The sequence below is a fragment of the Cottoperca gobio genome, chromosome 3 (genome assembly GCF_900634415.1).
Source record: "Cottoperca gobio chromosome 3, fCotGob3.1, whole genome shotgun sequence".
NCBI lineage: Eukaryota > Metazoa > Chordata > Actinopteri > Perciformes > Bovichtidae > Cottoperca > Cottoperca gobio.
The window spans coordinates 14,158,248-14,170,963 of record NC_041357.1 but is presented as its reverse complement, the minus strand read 5'-3'; the positions used below and the strand labels follow the sequence as shown (position 1 = coordinate 14,170,963).

At 38.5% G+C, this 12,716-nt stretch overlaps 2 protein-coding genes across 3 annotated transcripts; one reads left to right on the top strand and one right to left on the bottom strand.

The window, feature by feature from the left end:
• The first annotated feature begins 2,820 nt into the window (after positions 1–2,820).
• On the top strand, positions 2,821–6,121 carry pcnp (PEST proteolytic signal containing nuclear protein). Of its 2 annotated transcripts, none has more exons than XM_029462049.1 (5): positions 2,821–2,945; positions 4,020–4,243; positions 4,466–4,537; positions 4,630–4,685; positions 4,821–6,121. In XM_029462049.1, the coding sequence occupies exons 1-5, from the start codon at positions 2,828–2,830 to the stop codon at positions 4,858–4,860; spliced, it is 510 nt and encodes a 169-aa protein (XP_029317909.1). In that variant the 5' UTR covers positions 2,821–2,827; the 3' UTR covers positions 4,861–6,121. The 2 variants fall into 2 exon arrangements, with proteins under 2 accessions (XP_029317909.1, XP_029317902.1); XM_029462042.1 differs by having other exon boundaries at positions 4,801–6,121.
• On the bottom strand, positions 5,447–12,462 carry LOC115028306 (interleukin-18 receptor accessory protein-like). The gene is given in 13 exon segments (XM_029462030.1): positions 5,447–6,768; positions 6,770–6,847; positions 7,752–7,867; positions 7,975–8,109; positions 8,201–8,311; positions 8,536–8,673; positions 9,454–9,608; positions 9,763–9,886; positions 10,150–10,218; positions 10,786–10,957; positions 11,044–11,215; positions 11,864–12,068; positions 12,228–12,462. Coding segments are annotated over 13 exon segments (1,737 nt in total). The 5' UTR covers positions 12,316–12,462; the 3' UTR covers positions 5,447–6,594.
• Between the last annotated feature and the right edge of the window lie 254 nt (positions 12,463–12,716).

Sequence of the window (12,716 nt, the reverse complement as noted above, 5' to 3'; positions counted from 1 at the left end):
TTTGGTCACTGCGTGTTTCCAAACACTGACAACCATCTCCACCGCTGTGTTCCCGACTGCACATTCTGCTGATAAACTAAGAGCATTTGCCGACTTTGCAACTCAGAAATTAAAATTGAACTGCTTCATGCCGCTCAGATGCTTTGCATGTTTAGAAGTACATACCTGTGTGAGCAGCTTTTCTCTGTGATGAAGATGAACAAAAACCCACCCAGGAGTCGTCCTACTGATGCACACCTCACTCCCTGAGGGTTTCCACAGAACCCCAAACATTAAACTGGCAGCTAAGAAAAGATTCCAGAGATCTGGCTCTGACACATGTGCATACAAGGAGAATGTAGCCTACCTAAATATGTTCCATATCTTTTTGCACTTTATCCAATATGTCTATCCTGTTCAATAAATGTGGACCGTGTTTTGCCCTCGACGTAGTCCCAGTTTTTAATTGTGGCCCTCTCTGTGATTGAGTTTGACACCCCTGCTGTATTTTGACCTAATAATATGCTCTGAATCTTATTACAGACACTAAGATTATCATCAGACAGTTTAAATAGACAGACATTGATCATTACGTTTTACATTTCATGTCACGTCCTACATATTATAAACACCTCTCTTCTAACGGGTATCTTCCCAGACGTCTTCAAAACAGCCGTTATAAAACCCTTGCTAAAGAAACCTAACCTAGACAGTAATACGCTGACCAACTATAGGCCAATATCTAACCTTCCATTCATCACCAAAATACTAGAAAAAATAGTCTCGGTCCAAATAAACTCCTTTCTTAAAGAAAACAACATCCTGGAGGAATTTCAATCAGGCTTCAGAGCATGCCACAGTACCGAAACTGCTCTGACTAAAATAATTAGTGACCTCAGACTAAATTCTGACACAAACAAGGTCTCAATTCTTATCCTGCTAGACCTAAGCGCAGCATTTGACACGATCGACCATGACATCCTAATTGATCGTCTAGAAAAACTGGTTGGTCTTTCTAACTGTGTATTAAACTGGTTCAGAACATATATCAAAGGGAGAAAGTATTTTGTCAGGCTTGGAGATCATGTGTCAGAGAAGCATGATGCCCACTTTGGAGTTCCACAAGGGAGCTGCCTCGGTCCATTACTGTTCTCCCTATACAGGCTACCACTGGGGGACATCATTAGAGAACACAATGTGTGCTTCCATAACTACACGGATGACACGCAACTGTACATCTCTGCTGAACCAAATGATGCTACAGCTGTTAACTCCATCACCACCTGTCTGTCAGCAATAAATAAATGGATGAGCAATAATTTCTTAAAATTAAATGAGAACAAAACTGAAATCCTACCAGTAGGTCCTGTAACAAAAAGAGAGATGATGCTGAATAACATGGGGAAAGTTACTCCTTTGATTAAACCTAAAGTTACAAGTCTTGGTGTTATCATAGACTCAGATCTAAGCTTTAAATCCCACATAAACAAGGTGACAAAAACATAATTCTTCCACCTTAGAAATATAGCTAAAATCAGACAATTTATAAATCAAAAGGATGCAGAAAAACTAATCCATGCTTTTATCTCAAGCCGACTCGATTACTGTAATGCACTCTTTACCGGCCTTCCAAAAAAAACAACGGAGAGACTTCAGCTCATCCAAAACTCTGCAGCGAGGCTGCTGACTAGAACCAAGAGGAGAGACCACATCAGTCCAGTGTTAGCTGCTCTACACTGGCTTCCAGTAACTTTTAGAATTGACTTTAAGGTCTTGTATACAAAGCCCTAAACGGAATCGCACCAAGTTACACTGCCAACTCTCTAATAAATGATGTGTCCCCAAGAACATTACGATCATCTACTACTGGTTTATTAAATGCTCCCAGAAACATCCAAAAGAAAATTGGGGATGCAGCCTTTTGCAATTATGCACCAAAGCTATGGAACACTTTACCTGCAGACATTAGGGAGGCAAGCTCGCTCAATATCTTCAAAAGTAAGCTAAAAACATATCTCTTTACTTCAGCCTTTTAATGGTTATATTTTATATATTTTTATCTTAGCCACTTTAAACTAATTTAAATGATTTCATACATTTTTATGCTTGGTTTTCCTGAAGGAGGATCATTTAGTGTTGAGGAAGTAAGAAAGTTTGAGAGAGCAAGAGGAAAATGTAATGTCAAACAGAAAGATTAAATCTGAAGCGTTGAAAACAATGGAAGAACATAAAAGACAGTTTATGTTATGGGAGAAGGAAGCAGAGAACAGGGATAGGAAGAAAGTATGTGGATTATTTGCAAAGACAAATATAGATGAAAGTACAGACAAAGGCATAATGAAAATGTCAAACAATGTGTAAAGGCTCCTATTTTATCTGCTATTTTAATTCAGCTATTTTTATACAATTTTAATTCTGCTATATTATATTATTTTAATTCTGCAATCTTATCTGCTATTTTATCTGCTATTTTATACTATTTTAATTCGGCTATTTTTAGAATGGTACTTCAGACTCATTTACATCTACACTGTGATTATTGTACTGTAAATGCTCTTATTCTGTCCTTGTACTTATTGTTTTTTGCTGTGAAGCACTTCGGGCTGTAATTCTTGTATGAAAGGTGCTATACAAATAAAGCTTATTATTATTATTATTATTATTATTATTATTATTATTATTATTATTATTATTATTATTATTATTATTATTATTATTATTATTAGTGAAAAAAGATTTTTGGACCTATTATTTCACTCCCTTGTAGGATCTTATTTTTCACCGCAAATAGTTATTTACATCTCTATTTCCTTGTTCTTCTCTTATAACAGTATGTAGTGAACGCAGCATGTCTGTCACACAGCGCTTGAAGAAGACTAGCGGTTTAAACTGGTACATTTCACACACAGAAGAAATTATTATGGCGGATTACGAGCATAACAGAAGCGGTGGCACCGACGACGGAGGTGATATTTGAGCTGTTTTAACGTCTAAAATGTGGTTGAAAAATAATCAGTATTTAGCGTTGGCTCGATTTGCTGCATATCCATTAAAACACGATCCCAGCTAATGTTAACAGAGGAAACGTTAGTAAAACTCCACTAAGCTAACTCAATGTTAGCTACGTATCATTGGCTAGCTGCAAATGCTAATGCGAAGTAACAGTTTACGTTGTCCTTACGTTACCTATTTGGCTATGGAAATGGCGCTGGCTCTAAATTAACTACCGGGCTAAAGTTACTGCTAACGTTAATAGCAGAAAGGTCTCTTGTTAGCCTAGCTAGTGTGCAAAAAGCTAACTTATAACAGTTAGCGCTGGTTAACACCATATAAGGGGAGTGCATCTATGTTCCTAGGGTCCTATGTTCCCAAAGTTAATATCCCTTTGGCATGACACATTAAGGAGACCTTTCAAAGGGGTTAATGTTCTTAGCAACATTTTGTCCCCTAGGTCAAATGTTCAATGTATGTTTCCCTCGGTCAATATGTTGAAATTACCCACCTAACCTTACAGATGTGTTAACTCCTTAAAACCTACGCCCTCAAATTTGCGGGCAAAGCAGTTTTCTTGACTTTTGCTCAAAGTCTGATTTATGAATTGATGGCTCCACAGTGGCTGAATGGATTTTCCCATTCAAATTTAATTTGAAACGTCCATTTCCCTTTGATGTTTTTCAATTTAATCAATGAAGATAGCCTTTACTAATCTCTTACAAGGTTAGTTTATATCAAGAACATAGGGCCCTGGGAATATAAGGATGACCCTCTTATGAGTAACAGTGTTATTATTATCTGCTCTCAGACCCTACGTACACTATTCACGGGTTAACTTAAACCCTAATATTGTAGGTAGTTTCTGCACACACAGTCCCTAGGTGGACTTTTAAAACTGTAAGTTAAATGGTAAGAATCTGTCATCTTTGGTTAGTTAATCTCTTAAAAAGTAACATTAGCCACACAGGTAAAGGTGATGGCTTTTATTATTCTCCAGTTCCCAGGAAACGGTTGTTCACCTTGTTGAGTTGTCTTTCCTCAAGCAGGGCCGCAAGAGGAGGGAGACAGAGTGAAAACTAAGCCTGTCTCTTGTAGCTCTGTGGGAGGAGAAGGGACCGCAGTCAAACGCACATCCCAGCATCTCACACCTGAAGATGACGACGAATCAGCAGACCCACCGGCACCCCGCAAACTCTCCAAGATAGGCTTTAGCATGAGCAGTCCGATGGGGAAGAAGTCGAACCCCATATCCATTAAACTTGCAGCAACAGTGAGTTTGTCACAATGCGTAATAATGGTCTTGAACACATACTGTCGATTGATAGAACACATACTGTCGATTGATAGAACTAATCAATTAAGTAAAAAAAAAAGGCTGCAAATCCTCACATTTTATATGTTTAACCAGCTTCTCTTTTGCATTTTATGAAGATAGTGAAGAGGTGTGATGCTTTTTCGTTTCCCTAAATCTTGTATCCCCATTCTGTTCTAGAAACCCAAAGAACCTGCACCGTCAGTCCCTCCAAAAAAGTCAGGGCTGGCGTCTGTTTTTGACGAAGATGATGTAAGTGCACACACGTACACAATAATGTTGTGGTTGACAAATCCACAAACAACAAATATGCAGAGGCTGACTGACTTTGTCTTGCCATGCAGAGTGAACCTGAGGAGATGCCCCCAGAAGCAAAGATGAGGATGAAGAACATTGGCAGGTATAATACACATGTATACGTGGTGTACATTTATAAGTGTTCCCTCAGCTTCTGCTTTTTATCAAAACATTCACATTGAGTTATTTGTGAAGTTGCTAATCTGCTCTCCCTTCAGGGAGACACCAACATCTGCAGGACCCAATTCCTTCAACAAGGGCAAGCAAGGTTTCTCTGATCATAAAAAACTTTGGGAGAGGAAGATGAAGGCCCAAGCAGACAAATTATAAATCACTACAACAGTTGTTGTCACTAATGGATGATTTTGTATAGTTTAAACTATGTCAGAGATATCTATGAAGGCACAAATGATTCCCCGCTGCAGTTTTAACATCCTCTCAACTTTATGGACATGCAATGAAGAATACTTTAAGCCTTCTATGATAATCAGTGACCGAGCTCACGTTTACGTTTCTAACCACTACCGGCCGATGCCAACTGAGAGTAGAGGCACCAGTCTGTCGACCCTCTGTGATGAGAGGTGCAGAATGCGGGGATGGAGAAACAAAATGGCCAGAATATTGTTAAAACTGTAAAATGTTGCTTTCTGATGGCTAATGATAAAATCTAGCATCTTAAAGCCCTGATGCCCCTTTTGGGACATGCTTGTCCCTACCTGAAGCTGGTTAGGTGTGGTCCTCCTGAGCGAGCTCTTAATGTTGCTTGTCAAATATTTGTGTAAAAATATACATAGAAGTGTGATAGTGTTTTATTTTTAAATCCACAAATGGGGAGTGTGTGTTTAAGTGTTATGTTATCGTGTGTGTGTGTGTGTGTGTGTGTGTGTGTGTGTGTGTGTGTGTGTGTGTGTGTGTGTGTGTGTGCGCACGCGGCATAGACTAGACGTGCAGATGGATTGTTTTCTTTCGTTCAGTTCTCAACCTCAATGTACAACCCTTTGTTCTCACCAGCTGTGCCACCTCATAGGCAGTTGGTTTGTTTTGTTTTATGTTGGTTTGAGCTTTGTGCCAGTATTTCTTGTTTTGCTTAGTCAATACTCTATTTCTGTCTGCTTCACTGAATCTGGCAAAAAAATGTGGCTGTGAACTTTTTTTATTTTCACAATGGAAGGACTGCTAATGTGTTTTTAGTTGACAACTGTGAAGACAGCCTTCACATGGATACCAGGGAGCTGGTAACACACATAATACATTATTTCCGAGGGGTTAAAATGCAAGTTAGCAATGACTAGGTACTTTTAAAAACACTTTCCGTCACCACTTTCACATCAGAAATATTACCCCAGTCCTTTCAGTTCAGATAAATGTGGTACCTCAGTGCCTGACACTTTTTGGAAAATCCCCATGACCAGAAACATAAACTCCACTGAGGGTTGCCTGCCTGTTGTGCTTGCCCAAATGAATCACATTAATATCCACTGTTGAGAACTCTCTTGAATACATATTTAAAAGTCAGTCAAATAAACATTTTGAATGATCTGTATTGTGTGAAATGTTTATCGCTGACATGTCTGCTGAGACGATACATGAACTACAACTCCCAGCAAGTTCTGTACTTAAATCTATACAAACAGCCATATAAACGGTAATATTTGAAGGTAAATTGTTAAGAATATCCAATTTTTTGGGGTATTTTTTGTTAATTTATGTACTAGTAGAAATCTCTCATCTGTATATTTATAATTTTTTATGCTCAGATGGAAATTAAAGATCAGAGTGCACACCACTATGTGACGTGAGAGGGGCATAAAGGGTGACTCACTTTTCCCCCCACATTTAAAAATGAGACTAAATTATTTGGCATCCCTACCATTTTGGAAATTACCTCGACACATTTCTTCATTCATGTCTTGCACTGACCTACGAACCGTTTCATGATGCAGAATGCAGTAATACAAGTTGCATTGTAAAAATAAATACGCTGTACATCATGTTGGAAAAAATGTTTTTGGTCACAGTCTGTTCATCGGTCCTGGATGGAAGGAAGCCGGCTTCACTCTCTGATCGGGCATGGCCTTCCTCAGAGACTTCCAGAAACTGCTGGTGGCTTTAGCAGGTTTGCCTGAGGTCCAATCCAGACTGGGGAGCACCCTCAAGGCCCTTTGGACCAGTGTGGGGAGGGGGGGGGTCCGGCTGGGTGAGGGATGCTGAGGCTCTACTGGTCCATATGAGCTGGAGTTTGAGGGTAGAGGTTTGCAGCAAAGCCTAAGATATGGAACAAGTAGCAAATCAGTCAGTTGTGTTTTGAAATTATAGTTTTAAAAACGTGTCATCCATCAAAATTTAAAAACTCATCGCAATCAATTGATGTCAGTAAATTGATCAAATGAAACCAATGTCGTTATTTGATAATTGCATTCAGGATTTATGTTACTGGGATCTCAGACCTAGAAGACAATAGATTCTTGCAATAAGGGGTACTGTTTAGTCATACTACTACTAAAAATCAATGGAAAATATTGACTGGCTGGTTAAGAGAAGAACAACTGCAAAGGTTGATGTAATGTCAGGGAAGTGATTGGCAGTAAAGTTTATGCTATTTGTAGTTAATGGGCTACACATCTAAATCCTTAAGTATTGTTTGTGTTGCCAAAGGAAGTTAAGTATGTTTGAAGTAATGGCAGCAGATAATCTGCTGTCTTAAAAAGCATCCAGTTGATTCAAAAGCGAAAAGCCTTCAAAGGTATTAAAAAGCCTTAAGCTGAATTTACAAATATCCTCTAGCCTGCTAAAGGCAGTAATGTTACTTATGAAATGTTTCTCTCTGCAGGCTGTCAGGACTAAAAGACTAAAAGTCAGTCAGTGCCAACAGATGTAGCAAACACTGTCACAACTGCTAGCTACAGTAAGATCATTGTCTCATACTTGATAAGAAAGTGTCCATTTTAGCAAAATCTTATAAATGAAAACTGATCATTTTTATTTGACTAATCCATCCATTCATTTTATCCCACTTATCTGGGTCCCAGACCGTTAAAATAATGAATTATATTGTTATATTATATTGTTCTGTTTATGCCGTGTTCAAGTCATTTGGGATTGATAGGGATGTAAAGAATCCAATGTTAATTACTGTTAGTCTTGTGCTTTCTCTGAATTGTAGGCCTACCTGGACTCCCGACTCCAGCACAAACACAGCATTGCTGTTGGAGAGGTAGTCAGCTGACAGGAGACAGATAAGCATTTGGCTTCTCTGTATTGAAACGACCACATCATCTGTATATGCTGCAATGCAAAGGAGAAACCATCAGGAACATTTGCGTCAACACACACACACACACACACACACACACACACACACACACACACACACACACACACAATCCTCTGACCTCCTCCAGGAAGCACATCCCTCTCCAGCAGACAGAGGCGATACCCCCACTGGTCCTCTAACACTTGGGGTAGCAGAGCTTCTAGTCTAGATTTACCCTCCTCAGTGTTCAGCTGGTCCATGCTGGATAAACATGCTGCCGATAAAACTAATTGTTAATTTACTTACCAGTGTAGTTACATAAAAAAATGAAATCAAGATATCATACACTGAAGATGTTAGCATACCTTCCATATCTGTGTCAGGTCCTTTCTTGGAGAAAAGGGTCAACAATCCCTCCACCTCTGCTGATGGAGGGCTCCATACATACGACAGAAACACATCGAACTCTTTCTCATCTGATTAGAGGTGGTGTAGAACGACGTGAAAGACAATTTTGAAACCACAACATTAGAAATTTAAACCTGTTCTTGTGTATATCTGTTCTGTATGCAGATGTAGTTAGTAATAAGACTGTCGTGTGTGTGTGTGTGTGTGTGTGTGTGTGTGTGTGTGTGTGTGTGTGTGTGTGTGTGTGTGTGTGTGTGTGTGTGTGTGTGTGTGTGTGTGCGTGCATTCTGACCTCCATCATGTTTTCCATATTGGAAGTGGGATCTGTAGATAAGCTGTATTTCCAGCCATTTCACATGCAAAACGATTCCTAGTCCAGCTACCAGCAGCAAAGACACAATGGGGTACCCAACCAGCGATGGCCATTTTACTGAAACCCAGTCAAAAATAGGCACATTAAATTGTATTATGTCTTTAACAGCAATAATGGTGCCAGTGGAAACAAGCTATAAAAACAAAATTGACATATTATCACCATGAAGTGGTGGTGGTATGGTGAACTTGTAATCCAACTGTTACTTTACTTTGTTACACACCCAGCTGACACAGAGCATCATTAACATTCATTTAGTGTTTGTGTCCACCTGAAGACTGTAAATCCTGGATTCATTCTAATTTTAGCTCTGTTTTGGTTCCACCTCCACCACTTTCTTCACTAGCTAGTTTCTAACTTTGCCTGCCCACCATTTGGTGATGGGTATAGTTTTAAAAACAGCGGTTAAAAACAAAGTTGCGAGCCATAAAACCAAAACAATTAGCTGAAAGATGCTAAAGTGCTCTGTCGAGCATTGGAGAGCTACAGAATCAAGGGATAAATCTCTGGATTCATAACTAAGAGTGAGCCCTTTCATATTAAGCATAGTCATGTTATCCTTTGTAAATATAAACATCTTGGTTTGTGCAGCTTTAAACGTTGCCTAATGAAACTTAATTTCAATTTCACCAGTGGTATCACTCAGGGGACACAACTGTGTTAACATTTGTGTTTTAAAATGACTTTAAATAAGTTACCTTACTCACTGGATTGGTTAAATATTTGTACCTTATCGGATTGAACTTTTTTCAGTTTGAGCTTTAATGTAACAATGTTGTGACAAAATATAGTATGAATAAAACAAAGACATGAAGGTGACAATAGAAAAAATAGTACCTTTAACTTTCTCCTTGAGCCTGATGGTGACACTGCTGTTTCCAACAGTATTGTTGGCGATACAGGTATATGTGTGCTTCAAGTGTTGTGGAGTCACCTCTTCTATGATAGCGCTTCGTATGACCTCGGACTCTGTAAATTTCACATCCACCTGTCTAAATCCGGCAAATAAATGAATCTCCCTTGCATCCTAATGAACACTTATTATGCAAGCTGAATGAATCATCATGTATACAATTTTACAAAATGATACATATACAAAACACAAGTGATGCATAATAAAAGACTTCATTGACTGCAGTGACTTACTGTGGACTCTCCATGTGTAGTGGAGTCATATTCTCCATGTTGCCCCCGTGATTCATGTACCACTGCACCAAAAGCTTTCTCTCAACAGGAAAATATACCTTACACTTCAAATTGTGACTTTGACCTGCAACGAGTACAAAAACATGCTCATTATAATCCAACCCATAATGCACTGATAAAAGTGATAATATAAATAAATGATTACTATCATACTAATGTGTAAAATTAAACAAATGAGTCATCCAGACAGTTTTTGACCTTTGAGTGACAAAAGACATGGCATTCACAAATGTTTTATTTTCAATTTCACATGGCTGATAACGGTTGAAAACCATCTAAATGTAAATCTAAACTAATAGCTGTGGGATTATAACAAAGCATACTTACCAAGCTCCACTTCTTCTGTCGTGTTGCTTTGGGGATAAGTAATCCTGGGAGAGTAACTTGCTTTTTCAGCTGTTTGGGCAAGGGAAATAAAGTCACCATTTATGTATTATAATCTGTCTAGTGTACTGTGTGAGCTCTACTTTGACACATGGCAACACGAAAAAGTAAGAAGAAAACCCTTTACATGTGTGAGAGGTATCAAGACACTCAACAAAACGTCTTGGAAAGTTGTATATGGGCGATTTAAAATGCCTAAATTAAAACAAAATCAAACAAAGAAATAAAGTGAAATGCAATACACATTATTATATGTATTTCCTTTTTATGTATGAATTTACTCTGTTGTAATGTCATGCCAATACTAGCATGCCGATGCAGGGGTATAATGGGTAAAGTGGGTATAATGTTTACTATGCTCAACATCTTAGTTTGGCTTGTTATTACTTTAACATTTCCTAATTTGCACTAAACACAAATTGTTGAGACTAATGGAAATGTAGTTTTGAAGGTATTTTGTCGTATACCAAAGTATTGGACTACAATTTGACCTGATGATGTCACTAAATGAAAAGTTAAGTGACACACACACACACACACACACACACACACACACACACACACACACACAGCACTTACGTATGGCTATGACGTTAACAGCCCTCCTGAAGGTCCATATGACTCCTTGTTCGATTATTTGTCTATCACAGAAAAATACCTCAGTATCATACTCTTTGACTTTGCAGAGATATAACCCCCCATTCCTCTTCAGACAGAACTCTCGATATTGCTCTGACATAGCTTCATTACCCTGTAAGAAACATACTTGTGAGTTTTTTCTGTGATTTATATGTTTCCATTGTGAGATGGATAATCCTGTTAATGTGTGTACTTCACCTTGTACCAGATGATATCTGTGTTGTTACTACAGTTGAAACCTGGGCAGGGGATGTGCCCACCTATATACACCGTCAGCTTTACACTGCTCTCCTCCTGCTGGCATCGCACACTGTTTCTCTCAACCACCTGTAGGGACAAGAACAACCAGCTGCCACTGGACAGCAACGATCTGACCACATAATAGAAGTTCAATCATATGTGGTCAAACACACAATACAATCATAACTTGATATTTAATATACAGAAAAGGGTTTTTAAAGTTGCTACTAATGGCTTTAGGAAATGCATATAATGTATTAAGGTTTTAGAAATAATCATTTGATTAAACAGGGTTAGGGTTAGGGTTAGGGTTACAGACAGAGAATTGTATTAAAAGTTCCTAAAAATAAGAGGAAAATTCATTTCTGACGCAATATTCACAAGAAATAAATACTCTAACAAATAGAAACGCTTTCCAGAAAACTTCCTCCAGTTATTGTATTCACTATTTAGATTCATTTGACAGTTTATCAGTTGTTCTGTACTATTATTGCTATGCATTGAATATAATATGAAATATTCATCAAATAGTCAGGGGTTGTCAGTTTACTCAATGATAGAAAAGGGGTCTTCTAAGGAATCGAGTTGGGAACCACTGCCCTAGTGAATAAACATTATTTTAAAACATTCCACGTCATCGAATTCTACATTATTTTCTCCAATGCAGCATCACAAATAAAAATACATTGTACAATGTGATTACACAACTTGTTTTGAAGACATTACTCTCAGGTGCATTAGTTAGGGACACATTTAGGGATAAAAACATGATTAGTACCTGCATGTGTACTTTCCAGAATGTTTGGCTTCTGCTCGGAACTGCATCCCACAGGCGATGGATGTGCCTTCATTTCCTTCTCTGCCTTCTCCAGTCCTGGACCACACCATCGGGCTGTGCTGGTTCACAGATGCTGTGCACGGCATCATAAAGATTTCCCCCTCCACAGCTCTGTAGTGCCGGTGTAGAGTATCCAGCTGAAGACCTAGAGAGAGTTGTGTCTCTGTTTCATTTGAATTAAACAGCCCAAAAGGTCTGGGGTGCCACTAACGATTACATGCATGCTTCCTGTTTTACCACACATTAAAAAGCACAGTTTTTTCAGCCGTAATATTGAAAGACAATTTATGTTTAAATGAAATACCTGTTCTTTTGGCTTGACGGTTTCTCACGCAGCATCCCTCCAAGAAGATGGGAAAGATTAAAAAACCCAGAATGTATGGAGTTTGCATCCTGTCTCTCTTAATCTGTTAACATTACTTGTAGATTTCAGTCATGACGCTAATGATTTCAGTCGTCTTTACATTGGAACACGTTTTCTGTGTATTACCACATCTGGAGTTCTTGGTATTTTCTCATCGGAATTGTTTGTTTGCTCCTCGTAGGTTGGGTGGCAAGCTTAGGTGCGACATTTTCAAAGGACATGGAGTAGTACGTGGTGGGTCTATGGTTTCCTGTTTAAACGTTTACAAGAATCTGCTCTAATATTATGTTCCAGTAAGTTTCAGACCACTTCCAGCCAGGGGAACTACAAAAGTGTTGTTAGTTCTGTTGTGCACTATTTTACTGTGTTGTGATGTTGTACATTTAGTGTTATAATATTCTTCATGATTATAAACATTAAAGAAACCAA

Excerpts from the sequence above, each read along its gene's own strand:
- pcnp (XM_029462042.1), top strand. The coding sequence starts at position 2,828 with ATGTCTGTCACACAGCGCTTGAAGAAGACTAGCGGTTTAAACTGGTAC. Across the intron at positions 2,946-4,019 it reads CGGTGGCACCGACGACGGAG|GGCCGCAAGAGGAGGGAGAC; the intron begins GTGATATTTGAG and ends TTCCTCAAGCAG. Across the intron at positions 4,538-4,629 it reads CTGTTTTTGACGAAGATGAT|AGTGAACCTGAGGAGATGCC; the intron begins GTAAGTGCACAC and ends CTTGCCATGCAG.